Source organism: Cervus canadensis, chromosome 4 (genome assembly GCF_019320065.1).
Source record: "Cervus canadensis isolate Bull #8, Minnesota chromosome 4, ASM1932006v1, whole genome shotgun sequence".
NCBI classification, from domain to species: domain Eukaryota; kingdom Metazoa; phylum Chordata; class Mammalia; order Artiodactyla; family Cervidae; genus Cervus; species Cervus canadensis.
The window spans coordinates 56,773,731-56,800,706 of NC_057389.1; the positions used below are offsets into that span (position 1 = coordinate 56,773,731).

The window sequence follows — 26,976 nt, forward strand, 5'->3', positions numbered from 1 at the left end:
ACTCTTAGCGACCCCATGGACTGCAGCCCACCAGGCTCCTCTGTCCATGGGATTTTCTAGGCAAGAGTACTGGAGTTGGGTGTCATTGCCTTCTCCAACAAACCCCTCTAACAAATGGTAAACAGGAAATGCTCACCTTAGTCCAGAGCACTACAGGCCCATCCATCTACACTTCTACCTGCAGATAGCTGGTCCTAAAGGAACTCCTCTCAAAGATAAATACTAATCAAAAAAGAGCCAATGCAGGATCTATATGAATATTAAAAGAAGGAATAAGAAAATAAATATGAAAAATAACAGATAATAACACACAGGTCTCTAAAGGTCTCTAGTCAAAAGATTCATGAAATAGTTTTAAAGAGTCTCAGAGAATTAAGAACTCAGGGATACAGAATTTCAAAAAGAAAATGAAAATGCCACAGAAGACCATGAAAACTGAGCTGATGCAACTCATGAAATAAGTGGAAGAGAAATATAAATCAGAAATAATAGAATATAATAACAGAAATTAGGGCCACATTGGAAATAGTAAAAAAGTGAACAGGTTCTGCTTGGTATTAATACATAGTCAAGAACAAGAAGAAACACTTGAGAAGGCTGAGAAAAGAAAGTAGAAAGAACACACTTCCAGTTTCACCTCCAATACGTAAAGAGCTTAGAATTTATCACTTTTTTTTCTTGTAATAACAACAAGAAAAGCTGGATACATGACTTTTCCTGAACCCATCAGAGAACTGAGTTTACAGGAAAAACCTCTACTCTAAAATCTGGAAAGAAAAAAGTGAAAGTGAAGTCACTCAGTCATGTCCAACTCTTTGTGACCCCATGGACTGTAGCCTACCAGGCTCCTCTGTCCATGGGATTTTCCAGGCCATTGTACTGGAGTGGGTTGCCATTTCCTTCTCCAGAGGATCTTCCCAACCCAGGGATCAAACCTGGGTCTCCCGCATTGTAGGCAGATGCTTTACTATCTGAGCCACCAGGGAAGTCACCAAAATCTGGATAAATAAGCAAATGCAGAGAGTCAGCCAAGATCTGTTTCCATGGAACAGAAGCCTCTAGAGGCACAGCCTGTTAGGAACACCTAAATGGAAATTTTGACAAATTGCTGGAGGCTGAGTTGTGGACTATCTTAAGAGTGAGAAACTCATGGAGGTCACAGTTGGGGTGAAGGGGGAGCATGCCTACTTTTATGGGCTTTACTTTCAGGAATCCCACTAGGTTCTCAAAGTGAACATCCAAGAAAGATCTCCTTGGCTCTGGCAGGGAGAGAGGAAGAGTACTCCTTCTGAGGTAGGCCCAGAAGCTTCTCCTTTCTTCTTTTAAAAAACCAATTGCATGTAACAATATGTATAAACATATTTCTGGGCTTATAATATATAGAAATGAAACAAAATTGCCAATTACAGTACAAAGGAAGTGGATGGAAGAACAGCTGTATTGGATAAGGAAATTCCAATGCAGGGCAATAAATTAACAGAACCAAAAATGGGAAATGAGAAACACTATAAATATATAATTGCTTTCCTTTTGCCCTCAACATCTTTAAGAGACAATAAATTATATAATGTAATAACTGTAACAATGTACTGTTGGGTTTGTAATATATAGAGATGTATACTGCTTTCCTGTAGCTGCTGCAAAAACGTCACCACACACTGTGTGGCTTAAAACAGTTTTTCTCATAGTTCTGGAGGGGAGAAATTCAAACTTAAGGTATTGGAGAGGCTGCACCCCTTCTGGAAGCTCTAGCAGAGATTTCATTTCTTGCCGCATACAGCTTTTGATGGCTGTGTTCATGACTCCACTCTGCTTCTATCTTCACATGACCTTCCCTCTGTGTCTCTGTCCTCCCTTATTCTCTCTCTTATAAAAAACACTTCTCGTTGGAATTGGTGCCCACCTGGGAAATTCAGGATAAACTCCTCATCTCAAGAGCCTTAACTTAATTACATCTTCAAAGTCCTTTTTTTCTCCAAATAGGTCACATTCACAGGTTCCCAGGGTTAGGAAGTGGACATACCTTTTTGGAGGCCACAATTCAACCCACTACAAGATGTAATACATATAATAATAGAACAAAAAGGAAGAAAGAAAAAGAGTTATATAGGAGTAATATCTTTATACCTTAATAGAATTAAGTTAATATAAATCTGAAGGAGATATTGGTATTATAATGTATATAATAAACTCTAGAGAAACCACTGAGAAAATAACTCAAAAATACAGTTTAAAACCCTTTGAAGGAATTAAAATGCTACATTTGAAAATACTCACTTAGTAAAAATATTGGTAAAGGAGGAATATAAAAACAAGGAGAATTAAGACATAAAGAAACCAAAAGTAAAATAGCAGACAAGAGGCAATTGCAGAGCAGTTTGCCTATATGCACCCCTCTTGTGCCATGATAGAAAGACTTTTTCCCTTCCCCATTAAAAACAGATACCACAGGACTTCCCTGGTGGCACAGTGTCAATGCAGGGGACAAGGGTTTGATTCCTGGTCTGGGAAAATTCCACATGCCCCTGCACCACAACTACTGCGCCTTGACTCTAAAGCCCATGAGTGGCAACTACTGAGCCTGTGAGCTGTAACTACCGAGCCTGTGAGCTGTAACTACTGAGCCTGTGAGCTGTAACTACCGAGCCTGTGAGCTGTAACTACCGAGCCTGTGAGCTGTAACTACTGAGCCTGTGAGCTGTAACTACCGAGCCTGTGAGCTGTAACTACTGAGCCTGTGAGCTGTAACTACCGAGCCTGTGAGCTGTAACTACTGAGCCTGTGAGCTGTAACTACTGAAGCCTGCAGTGCCCTGGAGCCTGCACACTGCAACTACTCAGCCCTCATGCTGCAAGTAATGAAGCCCGCGTGCCTAGAGCCTATGTTCTGCAACAAGAGGAGCCACCACAATGAGAAGCCCAGCCACCACGATGAAGAGGAGCCCCCACTCACCGCAACTAGAGAAAGCCCACCCACAGCAATGAAGACCCAGTACCACCAGAAAAACAAAACAGATACAACACACCCCGATGTTCAAAGCAGCACTATTTACTATAGCCAACACATGGAAGCAGCCTAAGTGACCATCAACAGATTACTAGGTAAAGAAGATGTGGTGTGTGTGATATACACACACAATGGAATACTACTTAGCCATGAAAAGAATGAACTGTTGCCATTTGCAGCAACATGGATGGATCTAGAGAATATCACACTGAGTGAAGTAAGTCAGAGAAAGGCAGATATTACCTGATATCACTTAAAAGTGGAATCTAAAAATACAAATGAGTATATTTACAAAACAGAAATAGACTCACAAAGATAACAAATTCAAGGATACCAAAGAGGAAAGGGAAGGGGGAGGGATAAATTAGGAGTAGGGAATAACATATCGTTGTTTGTTGTTAACAGATTCATACTGTGAGTGAGTGAATGGAAGTTATTCAGTCGTGTCTGACTCTTCGCAACCCCATGGACTATAGCCCGCCAGGCTCCTCTGTCCATGGAATTCTCCGGGCAGGGATACTGAAATGGATTGCAATTCTCTTCTCCAGGGGATCTTCCCAACCCAGGGATTGAACTCAGGTCTCCTACATTGCAGGGGGATTCTTTACTCTCTGAGCCATCAGGGCAGCCCTACTATATATAAAATAGGGAATTTCCTGGTAGTCCTATGGTTGGGACTCTGCGCTTTCACTGCCGAGGACCTGAGTTTGATCCCTGGTTGGGGAACTACGATTCCACAAGCTGCACAGTGTGGGAAAAAAAAGTAATAAATAAAATAAAATAGATAAACAACAAGGATTTACTGTAACAATTTTTACATAGGAAACAATTTTCTGTAATGAAAACTAATCTGAAAAATTATATACATATATACACACACACACACACATACACACACACAAGTGGGCTTCCCAGATGGTGCTAGTGGTAAAGAACACACCTGTCAATGAAAAAGACAAAAGCCATGAGGTTTCGATCTCTGCGTCAGGAAGATCCTCTGGAGGAGGGCATGGCAACTGACTCCAGTATTCTTGCCTAGAGAATCTCCATGGACAGCGGAGCCTAGCAGGCTACATTCCAGTTCAGTTCAGTTGCTCAGTCGAGTCTGACTCTCTGCGACCCCATGGACTGCAGCCACCAGGCTTCCCCTATTCATCACTAACTCACAGAGCTTGCTCAAACTCATGTCTATTGAGTCGGTGATGCCATCCAACCATCTAATACTCTGTTGTCCCCTTTTCCTCCTGCATTCAATCTTTCCCAGCATCAGGGTCTTTTTGAATGAGTCAGCTCTTCACATCAGGTGGCCAAAGTATTGGAGTTTCAGCCTCAGCATCAGTCCTTCCAAGGAATATTCAGGACTGATTTCCTTTAAGATGGACTGGTTGGATCTCCTTGCAGTCCAAGGGACTCTCAAGAGTCTTCTCCAACACCACTGTTCAAAAGCATCAATTCTTCAGCGCTCAGCTTTCTTTAAAGTCCAACACTCACATCTATACATGACTACTGGAAAAACCATAGCTTAAACTAGACAGACCTTGATTGGCAAGGAAACGTCTCTACTTTTTAATATGCTAAGATGGTCATAGCTTTTCTTCCAAGGAGCAAGCGTCTTTTACTTTAATGGCTGCAATCACCATCTGCAGCGATTTTGGAGCCCCCCAAAACAAAGTCTGTCACTGTTTCCACTGTTTCCCCATCTATTTGCCAAGAAGTGATGGGACCCAATGCCATGATCTTAGTTTTCTGAATGCTGAGTTTTAAGCCAACTTTTTCACTCTCCTCTTTCACTTTCACCAAGAGGCTCTTTAGTTCTTCTTCACTTTCTGCCATAAGTGTAGTGTCATCTGCATATCTGAGGTTATTGATATTTCTCCCTGCAATCTTGATTCCAGCTTGTGCTTCATCCAGCCCAGCATTTCAAATTATATACTCTGCATATAAGTTAAATAAGCAGGGTGATAATATACAGCCCTGACGTACTCCTTTCCCAATTTGGAACTAGTCTGTTTTTCCATGTCCACTTCTAACTGTTGCTTCTTGACCTGCATACAGATTTCTCAGGAGGCAGGTAAGGTGGTCAGCTGTTCCCATTTCTTTAAGAATTTTCCACAGTTTGTGGTGATCCACACAGTTTAAGGCTTTGGTGTAGTCAATAAAGCAGAAGTAGATGTTTTTCTGGAACTCTCTTCCTTTTTTGATGATCCAATGGATGTTGGCAATCTGATCTCTGGTTCCTCTGCCTTTTCTAAATCCAGCTTGAACATCTGGAAGTTCACAGTTCACAAACTGTTGAAGCCTGGCTTGGAGAATTTTGAGCAGTACTTTGCTTGCGTGTGAGATGAGTGCAATTGTTCAGTAGTTTGAGCTTTCTTTGGCATTGCCTTTCTTTGGGATTGGAAGGAAAACTGACCTTTTCCAGTCCTGTGGCCACTGCTGAGTTTTCCAAATTTGCTGGCATATTGAGTGCAGCACTTTCACAGCATCATCTTTCAGGATTTGAAATAGCTCAACTGGAATTCCATCACCTCCACTAACTTGGTTCGTAGTGATACTTCCTAAGGCCCACTTGACTTCACATTCCAGGATGTCTGGCTCTAGGTGAGTGATCACACCATTGTGGTTATCTGGGTCATGGAGATCTTTTTTGTATAGTTCTTCTGTGTATTCTTGCCACTTCTTCTTAATATCTTCTACTTCTGTTAGGTCTATACCATTTCTGTCCTTTATTGTGTCCATCTTTGCATGAAATGTTCCCTTGGTATCTCTAATTTTCCTGAAGAGATCTCTAGTCTTTCCCATTCTATTGTTTTCTTCTATTTTTTGCATTGATCACTGAGGAAGGCTTTCTTATCTCTCCTGGCTATTCTTTGGAACTCTGCATTCAAATGAGAATATCTTTCCTTTTCTCATTTGCTTTTTGCTTCTCTCCTTTTCACAGCTATTTGTAAGGCCTCCTCAAACAACCATTTTGCCTTTTTGCATTTCTTTTTCTTCAGGATGGTCTTGATCACTGCCTCCTGTACAATGTCATGAACCTCCATTCATAGTTCTTCAGGCATGCTGTCTATCACATCTAATCCCTGGAATCTATTTGTCATTTCCACTATATAATCCTAAGGGATTTGATTTAGGTCATACCTGAATGGTCTAGTGGTTTTCCCTACTTTCTCCAATTTAAGTCTGAATTACTTAAATAAGGAGTTCATGATCTATGCCACAGTCAGCTCCTGGCCTTGTTTTTGCTGACTGTATAGAGCTTCTCCATCTTCAGCTGCAAAGAATATAATCAACCTGATTTCAGTATTGACCATCTGGTGATGTCCATGTGTAGAGCCTTCTCTTGTGTTGTTGGAAGAGGGTGTTTGCCATGACCAGTGCATTCTCTTGGCAAAACTCTGTTAGCCTTTGCCCTGCTTCATTTTGTACACCAAGGCCAAACTTGCTTGTTACTTCAGGTATCTCTTGACTTCCTATTTTTGCATTTCAGTCCCTTCATTTCAGATGAAGAGGACATCTTTTTTGGGTGTTAGTTCTAGAACATCTTGTAGGTCTTTATAGAACCTTCAACTTCAGCTTCTTCAGCATTACTGGTTGGGGCATGGACTTGGATTACTGTGATATTGAATGGTTTGCCTCAGAAATGAACAGGGATCATTCTGTCATTTTTGAGACTGCACCCAAGTAATACATTTCTGACTCTTTTGTTGACTATGAGGGTTATTCCATTTCTTCCAAGGGATTCTTGCCCACAGTAGTAGATATAATGGTCATCTGAGTTAAATTTGCCCATTCCAGTCCATTTTAGTTCAGTTCAGTTCAGTTCAGTCGTTCAGTCATGTCTGACTCTTTGGGACCCCATGAACTGCAGCATGCCAGGCCACCCTGTCCATCACCAACTCCCAGAGTTTAGCCAAACTCATGTCCATTGAGTCGGTGATGACATCCAACCATCTCATCCTCTGTCTTCCCCTTCTCCCCCTGTCCTCAATCCTTCCCAACATCAGGGTCTTTTCAAATGAATCAGCTCTTCGCATCAGGTGGCCAAAGTATTGGAGTTTCAGCTTCAACATCAGTCCTTCCAATGAACACACAGGACTGATCTCCTTTAGGATGGACTGGTTGGATCTCCTTGCAGTCCAAGGGACTCTCGAGAGTCTTCTCCAACACCACAGTTCAAAAGCATCAATTCTTCGGCACTCAGCTTTCTTTATAGTCCAACTATCACATCCATACATGACTACTAGAAAAACCATAGCCTTGACTAGGTGGACCTTTGTTGACAAAGTAATGTCTCTGCTTTTTAATATGCTGTCTAGGTTGGTCATAACTTTCCTTCCAAGGAGTAAGCATCTTTTAATTTCATTGCTGCAATCACCATGTTTTTCCATGTCCACTTCTAACTGTTGCTTCTTGACCTGCATACAGGCTTCTCAAGAGGCAGGTCAGGTGGTCTGGTATTCCCATCTCTTGAAGAATTTTCCACAGTTTATTGTGATCCACACAGTCAAAGGCTTTGTCAGAGTCAATAAAGCAGAAGTAGATGTTTTTCTGGAACTCTCTTCCTTTTTCAATGATCCAATGGATGTTGGCAATTTGATCTCTGGTTCCTCTGCCTTTTCTAAATCCAGCTTGAACATTTGGAAGTTCACAATTCACGTATTGCTGAAGCCTGGCTTGGAGAATTTTAAGCAGTACTCTGCTAGCATGTGAGATGAGTGCAATTGTGCACTAGTTTGAGCTTTCTTTGGCATTGCCTTTCTTTGGGATTGGAAGGAAAACTGACCTTTTCCAGTCCTGTGGCCACTGCTGAGTTTTCCAAATTTGCTGGCATATTGAGTGCAGCACTTTCACAGCATCATCTTTCAGGATTTGAAATAGCTCAACTGGAATTCCATCACCTCCACTAACTTGGTTCGTAGTGATACTTCCTAAGGCCCACTTGACTTCACATTCCAGGATGTCTGGCTCTAGGTGAGTGATCACACCATTGTGGTTATCTGGGTCATGGAGATTTTTTTTGTATAGTTCTTCTGTGTATTCTTGCCACCTCTTCTTAATATCTTCTACTTCTGTTAGGTCTATACCATTTCTGTCCTTTATTGTGCCCATCTTTGCATGAAATGTTCCCTTGGTAACTCTAATCTTCTTGAAGAGATCTCTAGTCTTTCCCATTCTATTGTTTTCTTCTATTTTTTGCATTGATCACTGAGGAAGGCTTTCTTATCTCTCCTGGCTATTCTTTGGAACTCTGCATTCAAATGGGTATATCTTTCCTTTTCTCCTTTCCTAAAATGTCAGCGTTCACTCTTGCTATCTCCTGTTTGATCACTTCCAATTTACCTTGATTCATGACCTAACATTCCAAGTTCCTATGCAATATTGTACTTTACAGGATCAGACTTTACTTCCATCACCAGTCACATCCACAACTGGGTGTTGTTTTTGCTTTGCTCCGTCTCTTCATTCTTTCTGGAGTAATTTCTCCACTCTTCCCCAGTAGCATATTGGGCACCTACCAACCTGGTGGGTTCATCTTTCAGTGTCATATCCTTTTGCCTTTTCATACTCTTCATGGGGTTCCCAAGGCAAGAATACTGAGTGGTTTGCCATTCCCTTCTCTAGTGGGCCACATTTTGTCAGAGCTTTCCACCATGACCCGTCTGTCTTGAGTGGCCCTACATGGCATGGCTAATAGTTTCATTAAGTTAGACAAGGCTGTGGTCCATGTGATCAGTTTGATTAGTTTTCTGTGATTGTGGTTTTCATTCTGTCTGCCCTCTGATGGATAAGGATAAGAGGCTTATGGAAGCTACCATTCCTAGGATCTCACACATGCATGCAGATACATGTATATCTGAATCACTTTGCTATACACCTGAAAAATGTTACAATATTATAAATCAACTATACTTCAATAAAAAGAACTTTTTAAGTGGAGTTGGAAAGGTGCCACATGATGTGCATGCTCCAATCAGAGCATCCGCTGAGCCTGAAACAGGGAAATGTAGCCCCACATTGTATATACACCTAGCAAAGGCTGTATGGACTCTTCATCTCTTGATAAGTAATGTTCCATTCCTTATCAAGACACATTCTATTTTTTAGGTATAATTTTTTGTTGTAAGTTCACTTATTTAAATAAACAACTTATTTTTGAAAATGTACAAACTGTGTAGCCATAACAATTCTACTTTAAAACAATTTTATTACTTTACAGCACAAATATTTCTCAAACTTTATTGACTACATTTGACAATACCTTCTTTTTAAAAATAAGTTACATATGTACACCATACTGGTTCACCGTTATTATAAAACATTGGCTATATTCCTTGTGATGTGCAATATATCCTTGTAGCTTTTTAAATTTTATATATAATAGTTTATACCTCTACAAACTACTATGTTTGTATTCCCTCCCCTGTTCTTATCCATCCCCATTTCCCTCTCCCGACTGGTAACTACTAGTTTGTTTTCTATCTATAGGTATATTTCTTTTTTGTTACGTTCATTAGTTGGTTTTATTTTTTAGATTCCATAAATAAGTAATATCATACAGTATTTGTCTTTCCCTATCTGATTTGTTTCACTTAGTATAATACACTCGAGGTCCATCCATGTTGTTACAAATGGCAAAATTTCATTCTTTTTTATGGCTTCATCTTCTTTATCCATTCATCTGTTGATGGACACTTAGGTTGCTTCTATTGGCCATTGTAAATAACACGCTGCCACGAGGGCTTCCCTGGTGACTCAGACAATAAAGAATCTGCCTGTGATGCAGGAGACCCAGGTTCTATCCCTGGGTCAGAAAAATTCCCTGTAGAAGGGAGTGGCTACCTACTCCAGTATTCTTGCCTGGAGAATCCCATGAACTGAGGAGCCTGGCAGGGTACAGTTCATTGGATCACAGAGTCGGACATGACAGAGCAACTGAGCACACACACATGCTGCTATGAACATTGGGGTATGTGTATCTTTTTGAATTTGTGTTTTCATTTTTTTCAAATATATATCCAGAACTGAAATTGCTGGGTCGCATGGTAGTTGTATTTTTAGTTTTTTGAGAATATATCATACTGTTTTCCATAGTAGCCACCAATTTATGTTTCCACAAACAGTGTACATAGGTTCCCTTTCCAAGACCCATTCTTTTTTTTTTTCCCGACAGGAAATAGCATTTATTGGTGAGTGTGATTAAGGAGGGGACAGCACTGATGCTCATGGAGTGCAGGGCCGGCCATTTGTCCAGGGGACCACAATTAGGGATGTATTTGACCCCACAGCCGTCTGGAATGAGTCGCTTTTCTGACACCATGTTCTCAAATTCATCCGCATTGAACTTGCCAAGACCCATTCTTATGTAGCTGAATGAAGGTTGAAAGACTGTGCACATGAGACTGCCCTTCTCAACACTAAGTCATAACACAAGCTCCAACAGATTTTTAAAAATTAATGCCACACAAAGAATATTCTCTGACCACAATGAAATGAAACAAGAAATCATAACAAAAGGAAGTTTGAGGAATTCACAAATATGTGAAAATTAGATGACATATGCTAAAATAACCAATGGGTCAAAGAAGAAAGAACAAGGAAAATCAGAAAATACTCTTAAATGACCAAAAATGGAAACACAACATATGAAAACTTATGGGATGCAACTAAAACAATGGTTATAGAGAAACATACAGCTATAAATGTTGACATTTAAAAAGATTTAAAAAGAAGAAATCAATAACCTAATCTTCTACTTTAAGACACTGCAAAAAGAAAAGCAAATCAAATCTAAAGCAAGCAGAAGAAGCAAAATAATTAGGATTAGAGCAGAAATAAATGAAACTAAGAATGGTAAAACAATAAAGCCAAAAGTTGGTTCTTTGAAAATATCAACAAAACTGGCAAAACTTTAGCTAGGTTGACTGAGAGAAAAAAAATCAGAAGACTAAAATTACTATAAACCAGAAATGAAATAAGGGGTATTATTATTGATCTCACAGAAATAAAAAGGATTATAAGAGAATACCATGAACAATTGTATGCCAATATATAAATAGCTTATATAAAACAGACAAATTTATATAAAATGCAAATACAAAACCTGAGTCAAAAAGAAATAGAAAATCTGAATGGATCTATAAAAAGTAAAGACATTGAATAAATAATGATAGGAATACACACAAAACAAAAACAAATAGGACCAAAAATTACTATGAATGAATTCTACCAAACACTTAAATAAGAATTAATACCTGTTCTTTACAAACTCTTTTCAAAAATAGAAGAGAAGTAAACACTTCATTCTGAGGGCAGTATTACCCTGATACCAAAACCAAAGACATCACACAAAAAAACTAGAGACCAATATCTCTCATGAATATAAAAACATACATTCTCACCAACATACTAGAGAACCATACTCAGTAAAGAAATTATTCACTATCACCAAGCAGGAGTTATTCCAGGAATGCAAGGTTGATTTAACATCTGAAAATCAATAAATATAATACACCACAGCCAACAAAATATTCAAAGGTGAAAATTTGGAAGCCTTCCTGCTAAAATCTGGAGCAAAACAAGAATGCCCACTCTGACCACTTCTATTCAACATAGTATTGGAAGTCCCAGCTACAGCAATCAGACAAGAAAAAGAGAAAAATATCCAAATTGGAAGGTAAAATTGTCAGTATATGCAGATGACATGATACTCTATAAAGAAAACCCTAAAGACTCCACATGAAAACTATTAGAACTGATAAACAAATTCAGCAAGGTATGGGATACAAGATCAACATACAGAAATCCACTGCATTTTTTTACACTAACCATGAAATATCAGAAGGAGAAAATTTTTAAAAACTTGGCTTAAAATCAAATTTAAAAAAACAAAATACCTAGAAATAAACCTGACAAAGGAGATGAAAGACTTACACACTCAATGGGAGCTATAAAACATTGATAAAGAAAACTGAAGATGATTCAAATAAATGGAAAGATATTCCATGTTCTTCAACTGGAAAAATTAATATTGTCCGAATGGCCATCCCACCCAAAGCAATCTACAGATTTAATACTCTCCTTATTAAATTACCCATGATGTTTTTCACAGAACTAGAACAAATAATACTAAAATTTATATGGAACCACTAAAGATCTGGAATTGCTAAAGCAATCCCAGGAAAAAGAACAAAACTGGAAGCATAACCCTTCTAGACTTCAGACAATACTATAAAGCTACAGTAATCAAAATAGCATGGTATTGGCACAATATACGGATTAATGGAACAGAATAGAGAGCCCAGAAATAAGCCCACACATGTATGGGCAAAAAATCTTTAACAAAGGAGGCAAGAATAAAGACAGCCTTTTTGGGAAGTGGTGTTGGGAAAGTTGGACAGTCACATGTAATCAATCAAGTTAAAACACTTGCTCACACCATACACAAAAATAAATTCAAAATGGTTTAATGACTTAAATATGACACACCACCATAAAACCTCTAGAAGAGAACATAAGCAAAACACTCTTGAACATAAATCATAGCAATACTTTCTTAGATCAGTCTTCCAAGGCAAAAGAAATAAAAACAAAAATAAATAAATGAGACCTAATCAAACTTACAAGCTATTGCAAGGAAAGGAACCCATCAACAAAGCAAAAAGACAAGCTATGGAAAGGGATAAAATATTTGCAAACAATGTGACTGACAAGGGCTTAATTTCTAAAATATAAGAACAGCTTATACAGCTCAATATCAAAAAATGACAAACAACTCAATTAACAAATGGACAGAAGACCTAAATAGATCTTTCTCCAAAGAAGGCATACAGATGGCCAAAGTCACACAAAAAGATGTTCAATATTGCTAATTTTTAGGGAAATGCAAATCAAAATTACAAAGAAGCATCACCTCACACCAGGCAGAATAACCATCATCAAAAAGTATACAAATACTAAACGCTGGGGAGAGTGTGGATAAAAGGGAACCTTCCTACAAGGTTGGTGGATACGTATATTGGTGTAGCCATTAAGGTAAACAATATGGAGGTTTGGTTTATCTAAACACAGAGTTACCTTTGTCATTGTTGTTGTGTTATACAGCAACTATTGTTGTTGTTGTTCAGTCTCTAAGTCGTGTCCAACTTTTTGCAATCGCCTGGATTGCAGCACATCAGGCTCCTCTGCCCTCCACTATCTCCTGGAGTTTGCTCAAACTCATGTCCATTGGGTCAGTGATGCCATCCAACCAACTCATCCTTTGCCGCCCCCTTCTCCTATCGCCTTCAATCTTTCCCAGCATCAGGGTCTTTTCCAATGAGTCAGCTCTTCACATTAGGTGGCCAAAGTATCGGAGCTTCAGCTTCAGCATCAGTCCTTCCAATGAACATTCAGGGTTGATTTCCTTTAGGATTGACTGGTTGAATCTCCTTGCAGTCCAAGGGACTCTCAAGAGTCTTCTTCAGTTCAGTTCAGTCGCTCAGTCGTGTCCAACTCTTTGCGACCCCAAGAGCTGCAGCATGCCAGGCCTCCCTGTCCAACACCAACTCCCGGAGCCTACCCAAACTCATGTCCATTGAGTCGATGATGCCATCCAATCATCTCATCTTCTGTCGTCCCCTTCTCCTCCTGCCCTCAATCTTTCCCAGCATCAGGATATTTTCAAATGAGTCAGCTCTTCGCATCAGGTGGCCAAAGTATTGGAGTTTCAGCTTCAGCATCAGTCCTTCCAATGAATATTCAGGACTGATTTCCTTTAAGATGGACTGGTTGGATCTCCTTGCAGTCCAAGGAACTCTCAAGAGTCTTCTCCAACACGACAGTTCAAAAGCATCAATTCTTCGGCGCTCAGCCTTCTTTATAGTCCAACTCTCACATCCATACATGACTACTAAAAAAACCATAGCCATGACTAGATGGATGGACCTCTGTTGACAAAGTAATGTCTCTGCTTTTTAATATGCTGTCTAGGTTGGTCATAACTTTCCTTCCAAGGAGTAAGTGTCTTTAATTTCATGGCTGCAGTCACCATCTGCAGTGATTTTGGAGCCCCCCAAAATAAAGTCTCTCACAGTTTCCACTGTTTCCCCATCTATATGCCAAGAAGTGATGGGACCCAATGCCATGACCTTAGTTTTCTGAATGCTGAACTTTAAGCCAACTTTTTCACTCTCCTCTTTAACTTTCATCAAGAGACTCTTTAGTTCTTCACTCTCTGCCATAAGGGTGGTGTCATCTGCATATCTGAGGTTATTGATATTTCTTCCAGCAGTCTTGAGTCCAGCTTGTGCTTCATCCAGCCCAGCATTTCTCTTGATATACTGTGCATATAATGCATGCTGTTCCACATAATGCATGCTGTTCCATATAATGCATGCTGACTCATAGCTCAGTCAGTAAGAATCTGCCTGCAATGCAGGAGACCCAGGTTCAATTCCTGGGTCAAGAAGATCCCCTGGAGAAGGAAATGACAACCCACTCCAGTATTCCTGCCTGGAGAATCCCACAGACAGAGGAGTCTGACAGGCTACAGTCCATGGGGTCACAAGAGTTGGACATGACTTAGCGACTAAACCACCCACCACCACTACCACCACTCTGCATATAAGTTAAAAAATCAGGGTGACAGTATACAGCCTTGACGTACTCCTTTTCCAATTTGGAACCAGTCTGTTGTTCCATGTCCACTTCTAACTGTTGCTTCTTGACCTGCATACAGATTTCTCAGAAGGCAGGTCAGGTGGTCAGGTATTCCCATCTCTTCGAGAATTTTCCACAGTTGGTTGTGATCCACACAGTCAAAGGCTTTGGCATGGTCAATAAAGCAATAGTAGATGTTTTTTTGGAACTCTCTTGCTTTTTCAATGATCCAATTGATGTTGACAATTTGATCTCTGGTTCCTCTGTCTTTTTTAAATCCAGCTTGAACATCTGGAGGTTCACAGTTCACGTACTGCTGAAGCCTGGCTTGGAGAATTTTGAGCATTACTCTACTAGTGTGTGAGATGAGTGCAATTGTGCAGCAGTTTGAGTGTTCATCAACAACTTAAGTATTCATCAACAGATTAATGGATAAAGAAAAGGTGGTGTAAATATATACAGTGAAATGTTACTTACTCAGCCAAGAAAAATAATAAAATTATGCCATTTGCAGCAACATGAATGGACCCAGAAATTGTTATACTTAGTAAAGTAAGTCAGATAGAAAAAGACAAACATCATATGATATCACTTATATGTGAAATCTAGAAAAATGATACAAATGAACTTATTAACAAAACAAAAACATTCTCACACAGAATATAAACTTACGGTTACCAAAGGGGAAAGGCAGGGATAAATTAGGAATTTGGAGTTAACAGATATACACTACCATATATAAAACAGATAAACAACAAGTACCTACTGTATAGCACAGGGAACCATATTTAATATCTTGTAATGTTGCTATTAGTCATATCTGACTCTTTACAATCCCATGGACTATAGCCCACCAAGCTCCTCTGTCCACATAATTCTCCAGGGAGGAAAAATTGGAGGAGATAGCCATTCCCTTCTCCAAAGGCTCTTTCTGACCCAGGGATCGAACTCAGGTCTCCTGCATTGCAGGCAGATTCTTTACTGTCTGAGCCACCAGAGAAGCCCATTTTATTTTCTTGGGCTCCAAAATCACTGTGGGTAGTGACTGCAGCCATGAAATTAAAAGACACTTGCTCCTTGCTGTCAGAATAGAAAGTCCCAGCCCTAAATCTCCCACAAAAATACTAATTAGTAATGATATGTGTAATGAAATACCCTTACAAGAATTCCATAATTAAGTTAAGAAGTTGGAGTACCCAAATGAGTTTAAAACTTAAACAGCTGTATTGGAACAAATAAGAGTAATTTTACTTTACTCACAGCAGCCCCTCCCAGAAGTTGGCATAGCTCAGCACCAGGAAAAAACACCCTGGTTCACTCTCCCACCCTCAAGGGGAAAGAGAAGAGTAGAGCATGTGTCCAATGTTTCAGCTTCTTGGAGAACTTCATGAGGGACTAGTTTCTATATATTGCCCTACTCAGAGGACTGATAGAACTGGCATAGTTTGGATGCCTGGAAGCCATGAAGAATAAGCAACTTAGCTGCTAGCAAAAAGGCAGCTAGCTCCTTTAGGAAGGAGGGAGAACGTGCATGAATCCAGCCCTTCTGGATTTTGGAGGGTTGCTCAAGGAACTAGTATCTGTCTCACTTGACTTGAAACTGTCAGGGAACCACCATAGTTTAGATGCCTAATGGTCACTGAGAACAAACATGCATAGCTTGCTGCTGTAGAACCAGAAAAGCTGAAATGCTACAGAAAGACAGTAGAAGGAGCAAGACAGATCATTTTAAAATATCTGATAAAGAGATGTAAAAAGAAAAAAATAGTGAAAAAGAATGAAGAAGGATGATGGGACTTAAGGAACACCATTAAAAGAAATAATCATTGGAGTCTCAGAAAAGAGAAAGAGGAAAGGGCACAAAGCATATATAAAGAAATTACAGGTTCTTTCCTGGTGTTGCAGTGGATAAGAATCCTCCTGCCAATGTAGGTGACACAGGTTTGATCCCTGGTCTGGGAAGATTCCACATGCCTCAGAGCAACTAAGCCTGTGTGCCACAACTATCAAGCCCACACTCTAGAGCCCACAAGCCGTAATTATTCATCCCATGTGCTGCAACTACTGAAGCCCATGCACCTGGAGCCTGAGCTCCACAACTAGAGAAGCCACTGCAATGAGAAGCCCACATACTGCAACTAGAGAGTAGCCTCCACTTGTCACAACTAGAGAAAAGCCCACACAGCAACTAAGACCTAGCACAGCCAAAGATAAATAAATAAATACTTTTTAAAAAAAAATTAAGAAAGAATGGTGAGAATTTCCCAAACCTGGAGAGGGGTTTGGACATCCAAGTTCATGAAGCCAATAGGTTACCTCAAATTTTCAATGCAAGACAATCTTCTTCAAGACAAATTATAATAAAACTGTATAAAATCAAAGAAGAAATGAGAATTTTTAAAGCAACAGGGAAAAAAAATTTATCTTATACAAGACAACTCTTATAAGGCTATCAGCAGATATTGCAGCAGAAGCATTGTATGCCAGGAAAGGATGGGAGGATACATTCAAAGAGCCAAAAGAAAAAATGTCAACCATGAAAACTTTACCCTACAAAGCTGACCTTCAGAAATGAAGATGAGATAAAGACTTTTCCAAACAAACGAAAGCTGAGGGAGTTCATCATCTACTATTGGATGTGCCTTATAAGAAATGCTGAAAGGAGTTCTTCAAGCTGAAATGAAAGGCAGCTAACTAATAACATGAAACCATATGAAAATACACGATACACTGGTAAAGGTAAGTATGTAGTCAGACTCAGAATAATCTAATATTGTAATATGATGTGTGATAACCATTTAATTCTAGTATAAGGGTTATAAAACAAAGGTGTTAAAAATAAATATAGCTACAATAATTTGTTTATGGTACAGGATATAAAAAAGATGTCAATTATGGCAACAAAAACATAAAGTAAGGGGAGAGGAAAAAGAGTAGAGTTTTTTTTTATATGATCAAAGTTATCAGCTTAAAATAAACTGTTTTATCTGTAAGATATTTCAAGTAAGCCACAGGGTAACTACAAAACAAACAAAAAACTACAGTAGACACATACACACAAGATAAAGAAAAGGGAATCAAAGTATACCCCAATGGAAAATCATCAGTTCACAAAAGAAGATATCAAGAGAGGAAGAAAAGAACAAAGGAAGAATGAAACAACCAGAAAACCAGAAAACAATGAACAAGATGGCAATAGTAAGTTTTTACTTATCAAGAATTGCTTTAAATGTAAGTGGATTAAATTATCCAATCAAAGGACACAGAATGGCCAAAAATGTTAAAAAAAAAAAAAAGACACAAATACAAGCTGCCTTCAAACATTCACTTCAGCTAATACACAGGCTCAAAATGAAGATATGGAAAAAGACATTCCATGAAAATGGAAACCAAAAGAGAGGGCAGAGTTAACTATCCTTATATCAGACAAAATCAACTTTAAGTAGAAAACTGTAACAAAAGACAAAAAAGGTCACTAAAACTGATAAAATGGTCATGTCATCGAGAAGATAAATCAATCATAAATACATATCTACCTAACATCAGAGCACATAAATATAAAAACAAATACTAGCAGATCTGAAGGAGTGAAGGGAACAATAGACAACATTACAATATCCACTTTCATCAATGGATAGATTATCCAGAAAGAAATCAATAAGAAACCATTGAACTTGAACTATACATCCAATGTACCTAACAGATATACATGTAGAACATTCCATCCAAGGGCAGCAGAATATACATTCTTCTCAAGCACACATGACACATTCTCCAGGATAGATCAGGTATTAGATCCAAATCAAGGGTAAGCAAATTTTAAAAGACTGAAATTATATGAAGTATCTTCTCCAACCACAATGGTTAAATATGTGGAAATTAAACAACACATTCCTGGAAACCAATGGATCAAAGATGAAATCAAGGGAAAATTCAAAAATATCTTGAAACAAGTGAGCATGAAAACACAACATATCAAAACTTATGAGGTGGGCTTCCCTGGTAGCTCAGTAGTAAAGAATCAATGTGCCAATATAGGAGATTAGGGTTCAATCCTCAATCTGGAAAGATCCCACATGCTGCAGAGCAACTAAAGCCCCTGCACCAAGACTACTGAAGCTACTGAAGCCGCCATGCCTAGAGCCCATGCTCCACAAGAGAAGAAGCCATCACAATCAGAAGCCAACATGCTGTGACTAGACAGTATCACCCACTCACTCACGCAGCAACAAAGACCCAACACAGCCAAAAATCAATCAATCAATAAATAAACTCATATTTTTAAAAAACTTATGAAATACAGCAAAAGCAATGCTAAGAGGGAGGTTTATTATGATAAATGCCTACATTAAGAAAAATGATCTCACTTATGTGGAATCTAACAAACTTATAGATACAGAGAACAAATCAGTGGTTGCCAGATGCAAGGGGTGGGTGCAATGGGTGAAGGTGATCAAAATGGACAAACTGACAGTTATAAAATAAATACGTCCTAGTGATATAATGCACAGTATGGTGACTATAGTTAATAATGCTGTATCACATATTTGAAAGATGCTAAAGAAAGGATCTTAAAGGTTCTCATCGAAAAAAATTTTGTTTAACTATGTACAGTGATGAATGTTAACTAGATTTACTGTGGTGATCATTTCACAATATACACAAATACTGAATCATTACATTCTACACCTGAAACTAATATCAATTATACTTCAATTTTTAATTAAATTAAATTTAAATGTTTTTAAATGAATTTAATTAATGAATGTTCAGTATAAAACTTGGGAAGATATCCCTAAGTAAACCTAAGAGTCTTTAAAATCCATAACAGGAAACAGAGAAATTTTAAAAATACTTTCATATGGCAAAATATACCCTAAACAAATCAATATATAGGAGGAAAAATATCTGTGATAAAAATGGGAGATAAAAGTTAATTATTGACAGAGAACTCTCCCAAATTGAAAAACAACCAAAAAACTTAACTGACAAATCAACGAAAACCAAATGCTGATGACATGCTCAAAGCTATACAGGAATTAAAATTAAAGTAACAAAGATACCATTTTATACATATCACATTGGGAGAATGTAAGACCGCTATTGCTTTTAGGGAGAGTGCTCAAACTTGTTGGTGGAGATAAAAAGAAATTCAAAATTTTGGGAAAGTAATCTAGAAACATATATTTAAATTGAAATTATTCTAATGATAACCCTATATGCAAAACAGAAAAAGAGACGCAGAAATACAGAACAGACTTTTGAACTCTGTGGGAGAAGGTGAGGGTGGGATATTTCAAAAGAACAGCATGTATACTATCTATGGTGAAACAGATCACCAGCCCAGGTGGGATGCATGAGACAAGTGCTTGGGCCTGGTGCACTGGGAAGACCCAGAGGAATCGGGTGGAGAGGGAGGTGGGAGGGGGGATCGGGATGGGGAATACGTGTAACTCTATGGCTGATTCATATCAATGTATGACAAAACCCACTGAAATGTTGTGAAGTAATTAGCCTCCAACTAATTAAAAAAAAAAATAAAGTCAAGGAAACAGAAAAAAAATAAATAAATAAATTGAAATTATTCATACCCTTAGGTTCATCAATACCTGAAAATGAATTTTATACAAAGGCACAAATATTTTAGGAATATGTAAAATGATATAACAGCTTGGTTTGCTGCTGCTGCTAAGTTGCTTCAGTCGTGTCCCACTCTGTGCAACCCCATAGACAGCAGCCCACCAGGCTCCCCCGTCCCTGGGATTCTCCAGGCAAGAACACTGGAGTGGGCTGCCATTTCCTTCTCCAATGCATGAAAGTGAAAAGTGAAAGTGAAGTCGCTCAGTCTTGTCCGACTCTTAGCGACTGCAGCCTACCAAGCTCCTCTGTCCAGGCAAGAGTACTGGAGTGGGTTGCCATTGCCTTCTCCACAGCATGGTTTATGAGGGCAAAAAACCCACAAAGTACTCATCAGCTGGTGAATAACTGATAAATGATATAAATGATATCATAGAAATGGTACATCCACACTATAGAGTACTATACAGCTATTAAATGAATCAGGGATTTCCACAAAGTAATGGTGACTGTGAAATGTAAAATGCAATATCTATGCTAACAAAATTTCCAAAAGAAACAATAACAAAAACCCACCACGTGTATGCATGTATGTGAATAATTATGTAACTGCAAATAAAAATATTAAAGGAAAATCATAAGGTTTTTCAGATTGTATACAGACAGGGGAATGGTGATGTGCCAGAGGAAAATAAGGAAGAAGCAAACAAAAGATTCTTTAAGAAGTAAGAAAAATGCACCTTAAAAAAAAAAACTTTATTGGCCCCATTCAAAACAAAATCTGTATGTGGGTATATCCATAAATTTTAAAGACACAGATTTTAAAATGTTTAATTACGGTTTTCTAGATGCTTAAGCACTCACAATGTGGAGTTTCTTGAAAAATGCTTATGTAGGCAATAAATATTTTAAAACTATCAAGAATTCAACAAAAGCAAATAATTAGCATTATGACCAATACTATGGTTTTTTACTAATATTTAATTTGAAGATCAATGGAACTCATGATGTCAGTAACACTCATTAAACACCATAATGACCAAATTAAAGAATGACCTAAAAACTGAAGAATCTTAAACAGAAAACTGTGAGGATGGCTAAAACAGAAAGAAAATTTAAAATATGACCTCACCTTTTTCAACTGCTCTAATTCTGCTTCTATTTCACCTGGTCCCTCCGCAGAACTCAGACAAGGAGGAAGGCTGGGGCTGAAGGCCATGAGGTCCGTCTTGGGCGGCCCCTCCCCAGAGCACACCCTCTGCCGCCTCTCCTGCGAGTAAGACCAGCTCCCCACCGCGCTGGAGCACACCAGCCTGGGCTTCACCGGCCCGCACGCGCCCTCGCTGGGCGGCGCCGAGCACCGCAGCGCCGTGTACAGCAGCAGCGTGAGCACCAACAGGCTGGACACCGCGCAGATGGCGACGATCAGGTACACGTTCACATCCACTAACGCCGTCTCTGCGCCAGCTGCACCAGACAACGCCCGCGAAGAGGCCTTGGGCGCCTGGCCGCTGTCCTCCAGCGACAGCAGCACGGTGGCCGTGGCCGTCAGCGCCGGCTCGCCGTGGTCCTTCACCAGCACCAGCAGGCGCTGGCGCGGCGCGTCCGCCTCGTCCAGGGCGCGCGTCGTGCTGATCTCGCCGCTGTACAGCCCCACGCGGAACGGGCTGCGCGCGCCACCCGCCGCCGGCTGCAGCTCGTACGACAGCCACGCGTTGTAGCCCGAGTCCGCGTCCACCGCGCGCACCTTCGCCACCACGTGGCCCGCGTCCACCGACCTCGACACCACCTGGCTCACCGCGCTGGGTCCTCCGCCTGGCCCGGGCGGCAGCAGCGCAGGCGCGTTGTCGTTCTCGTCCAGCACGAACACCTGCAGCGTCACGTTGCTGCCCAGGGGCGGCACGCCCGCGTCGCGCGCGCTCACCTGGAACTGCAGCAGCTCCAGCTCCTCGTGGTCCAGCGGCTGCAGCGCGTACACCTTGCCGCTCTCCGCGTGCACCGACACGTAGCTCGACAGCGCGCGCTCGCCCACCCGCCGCTCCACCAGCGAGTAGGACACCAGCGCGTTCTCCTGCGCGTCCGCGTCTCGCGCAGACACGGTGAAGATGTGGCAGCCGGGCGGGTTGTTCTCCTTCACGAACACCGTGTACTCGGGCTGCGGGAACGCGGGCGCGTTGTCGTTCACGTCGGCCACCTCCACGGACACGCTGGCTGTGGCCGACAGCGAAGGCGAGCCCCCGTCCCTCGCAGTCACCACCACCTCATAATTCGCCACGCTCTCGCGGTTCAAGGTGTTGTCCAACACTAGGGAATAGTAATTCTTGAAGGTGGACACCAACTTGAACGGGTTTGGGGGCATCAGGGAGCAGGTCACCTGCCCGTTGGCGCCGGAGTCACGGTCGGACACGCTGATCAAGGCGATGACAGTGCCCACCTGAGCGTCCTCTCTCACCGGAAGAGCCAAAGAAGTGATGGTAACTTCTGGAGCATTGTCATTTATATCTACTATTTCCACCAAAATGGTACAATGACCCGCCATTGGAATATTCCCCTTGTCAATCGCTTCCACGGATATTTCATACAATTTATTTTCTTCGAAATCCAGTTTACCTTTTGTCCTAATTTCTCCACTGTCGGGATTTATGTAAAACGCATATAATATTGCAGGTGATACAGGCCTTCTAAATGAGTAGGTTATGTCTGCATTTGTACCATCATCAGGGTCTGTGGCATTTAGTTTGATCACTAATGAGCCATTAAATGAGTTTTCTAACATTCTCACTTTATAAATTAATTGGTCAAATTCTGGTGCGTTGTCATTCACATCCAGGATTGTAATCAGCAACTGAACTGTGCTGGTCAACTCGGGTTTACCTCCATCACTAGCTGTCAATAATAAACTATGTTCCTGAATTTCTTCTCTGTCCAATGATTTCCTTAACACAAGTGATAACGAAGACGTTTGTTCACGACTGTTTTGTGTGTCCAAAGTGAAATAATCGTTGGGATCGACTCGGTACGTCAAAGCCGAGTTTACTCCAATATCTGCATCAGATGCGCCATCTAGCGGGAACCGAGTTTCCGGAGGTCTAGATTCAGCAATGACTATTCTTTTTTCACTTTCTGGGAACACAGGCGGGTTGTCGTTAATATCTGTAACTTCCACCTCCACATGGAACACCTGCAGCGGCCGGTCCACGATCACCTCCAGGTGGATGCTGCACTCCACGCTCCGCCCGCACAGCTCCTCCCGGTCGATCCGAGAATTCACAAACAAAATGCCATTCTGCAGATTTACCTCCAGAAGGTCCCCGCGGCCTTTGGACGCCACCCGGAACAGGCGCGGCACCAGCTCCGCCAGCTCCAGTCCCAGGTCCTGGGCGATGCGGCCAACGAAGGTGCCGTGTTTTGCCTCCTCAGGAACAGAGTAGTGGACCTGGCCGCTCCCCGACTCCCAGGCTGCGAGGAGCAGAAGCGAGAGCAGCAAAAGCCGAGCTCCTGGGCCTTCTCTCCAGGAAAACAGCATGGTACACTCAAAAGCCTTCAGAGATATCTTAAGTCTATAGGCTACCTTACTTCAAATGCCCCTCAAGGTGTAATTTTACAGCCTTCTATTGCGGGAGGATTCGCGGAGGTTTTCCACTATCTGCCCAATTCTCTCCAAGAAGGAATGAGCGGCGGCGCTTTCTTCGCGGAATTGTTTTCAGTGAAGAGCGACACCATGCGCATGAATGTGTAAGTGTAATAACGACTCAGTTCATAATTTCCGTTGCCGTAGGGGTGTTTTTTTTTTTTCTTCTTGCATTTCATGACATTTTTCACTGCAAATACGTAATGGAATATTAAATGTTTTTCTCTCCAGCAACAGTTACTCACTGTATTCTGTTCAGCACTGGCTTCTAGTTGAAATCAGTTTATGAGTTCCATCTTTCCACAAAAATATTTTTGCATGTGTAAAACGTGGTGCAGAATTTGTAAAAAGAGGTAGTAGTCCACATTTGCTTTTGGAAATCAGACTCTAGTTCTTCATAGCTTTGTAGGTTTTGGTGGGAATGTCCTTTTCCTGTAATATTTTTGAGACCTACTCACACAACTCCCTTGACTCCAAACAGAAACAACGAATCACATAAGAATGAAATAAATGAACATGGAAAATTCTGTAACTGATATACCAGATTTTAAATAAATGCAATATTTTTAAGTTCCCCCAAACATGATTGTGAATTTGGATAAAATATTTGTATTGGAAGAAAATGTCCATCGATGTAAATATGAGTTTGTATGTGAGTGTGTATGTACATAAACACACATTATTGACCATTAAGATATAACAATACTTTGAAGCCCTGGATTTTATTTATATAAACCATGCCAAGAACTAGTATCTCATGTATTTGCTAAAAATGAAATTACTACCAGTAAGTTAAACTTCCCTTTTCTTTCTCCCTATCTTATACCATTACTGGGGAATTTCCTACTATCATGTAAGTTGACTCTGATTTTCCAAGTAACAACAAGTAGATACAGATGTTAACACACCTCTAGCAAGGAAGAAAGGGAGGGAATCTTACTTTTATCTTTACCAAGTCACCAAGTTCCATGCCAATAGAGCTAGGAAAGAGAGAGTATAGCTCCGTAACTTTCTTGCCTGTTTTTTGCCCAACTCTGCAGGAAATAAGAGTTGGGTTCATTTCTGAACCTTTGCTCCCCTCTGAAAATGTGAGTATTTGATATTCTCTCACCATCATTCTCCTGATTGCTCCATTACTTTTATTAACACACCTTTACTTTCATAATGGGAATAGCTTCTTGATTCTAATTGTTCTTGTCTATCAGGCCCTACCTTGTCTTTTTTACCTCTCCACCTAACCTAGACCACACAGTCAACCATTTAAAACATGCCTTTCCAATAGTTTGGGAGTTTGCTATTGACATGTACACACTGCAATATTTAAAATGGATAGCCAACAAGAACCTACTGCATAGCACATGGAACTCTACTCAATATTATGTGGCAGTCAGGATGGGAGGGGAGTTTGGGGGAGAATGGATACATGTGTATGTATAACTGAATCCCTTTGCTGTCTACCTGAAACTATCACAACATTGTTTATTGGCTATACTCCAACACAAATTAAAATTTTTAAAAATAAAATAAAACATGCCCTTTCAGATACCCTATAGGTACATATCTTCTTATATCACCCCTCTTTAACATTTTCTTTAGCTTTCAATACACAGCCTAACCATTTTGTCCATGCTTTCTATTGAACTCCTCAGTTCATTAGCCACTTAACATTATTCTCTACAAGTTTATACTCACCTTTACTTCAATTGACCCCTCAAGTGAATTCATAATTCCTGCCCATAGAGATTCTTCCGTACTTTCTTCTTTTTTCTCAAATTCCCAACCTCATTCCAACCATGTGATTCTCAGATGACTTACCCAGAAAGATAAGTCATCAAATACAAACTCAATGGCTCTCTTCTTATGTCGACATTTCTCTTTATATTCTCTATTATTCATTCACTACTAAGGAAAAATCATGCCACTTTTAAGGCCAACCCTACTGTCTTAAATTTTTTCTCTATTCTCATTCATATTTTTCATCTTCATCTTCATTCCTTCTCTGCCTGTCTAATTTTCAGTATCTCCCTCTTTACTCACTTCTTTCCCTCATGTTAAAAAACACTCTAGAAAGGCTTTGTGTAGAAGAAAATTACAAGATGTAAAATACACTTTTAAAAGATTCACCTGATAATTGTATCAGAGCAGTAGCATGCCACAATGGGGTGGTGATCCTCCAAAACTGGGTTTGAGTCACTTTGCATGATCTATGTGGCTTAAGTTTCAGACTTATCAGTAGAATGCTAATAACAAATATTGTACCTGCACTGTAGGGGTGATTTCATAAGTAAATGAGATAATACAATTAAAGATCTTAGAACAGGTCCTGGACAAAATAGGGGGCAATAAATATTCTTTGGTTGTGCTGGGTCCCAGACCAGGGATCAAACCCAGTCTTCCTGCTTTGGGAATGCAGAGTCTTAGGCACTGGACCACCAGACAAGTCCTGAATAACTATTCTTATATTTTATGGAATCAAAGAAATGTTACTAATTGTAAGATGTGCCATTACTTGTGTGCTACCAAGAAAAAGAATCAGTTAAATTGTTATAAAACATTAATTATAAGGTGCATCCTGCTTTAGATAGATATTACAACATTTTAAATGGCATATTTTATGTAAATAATGACAGTACTGTAGCCAATCACAATGGAAAGAAAGAAGGTACTCTATGGGAGCAATAACATAAATTACTCATTTTAGAATTGATAATTTTTATTATACTACTTGAAAGGGGATTGTACTGCAACTAGATGAGTGATCAAGAAGATTACTTTACAAGTCTATGCATGTAAAGAGCAGTAAAGGAATCTAGTTTATGATATCTGGGAACTCTCTACACTAGCCTTGCAAATTTCATTTAATTATGAAATTGAGTACCAATTAAAAATAAATTTATCAGAACTTAGACAGTGTTTACTCAAATGTACTTATTTCTTTCAAGGCTAGAAATTCATAGATAATATGAAAAATTATAGAGCCAGGAAACTTTAAATCTGGTTATCCATGGCCTCCATTTTATCTTCTCCAATTATTTAATGCTGAAAATAATTGGAAAAGATAAAATGGAATGCTGGGAAAGATTGAAGGCAGAAGGAGAAAGGGACCGCAGAGGATGAGATGG

At 39.9% G+C, this 26,976-nt stretch overlaps 3 protein-coding genes and 2 pseudogenes across 10 annotated transcripts in view; all 5 read right to left on the reverse strand.

Annotated features, from left to right (window-relative positions):
• The window catches only part of LOC122439810 (protocadherin alpha-C2), a 183,427-nt gene that overhangs the window by 91,776 nt on the left and 64,675 nt on the right, over positions 1–26,976 (reverse strand). The window contains exon 1 of one of the 8 annotated variants that reach the window (XM_043465270.1): positions 21,356–23,971. The exons of 6 other annotated variants lie outside the window; for them this stretch is intronic. In XM_043465270.1, coding sequence (XP_043321205.1) covers positions 21,356–23,749 — 2,394 coding nt within the window. In that variant the 5' untranslated portion in view covers positions 23,750–23,971. Of the gene's footprint in view, positions 1–21,355; positions 23,972–24,103; positions 24,326–26,976 lie in introns of those variants that run through there. One more of the 8 variants, XM_043465276.1, reaches the window with a different exon arrangement.
• Positions 1–26,976, reverse strand: part of LOC122439812 — a 127,321-nt pseudogene that overhangs the window by 61,523 nt on the left and 38,822 nt on the right.
• LOC122439814 (protocadherin alpha-3-like) overlaps positions 1–26,976 on the reverse strand; it is a 159,354-nt gene that overhangs the window by 61,522 nt on the left and 70,856 nt on the right.
• LOC122439813 overlaps positions 1–26,976 on the reverse strand; it is a 119,124-nt pseudogene that overhangs the window by 61,516 nt on the left and 30,632 nt on the right.
• Positions 1–26,976, reverse strand: part of LOC122439811 (protocadherin alpha-6-like) — a 132,164-nt gene that overhangs the window by 61,504 nt on the left and 43,684 nt on the right.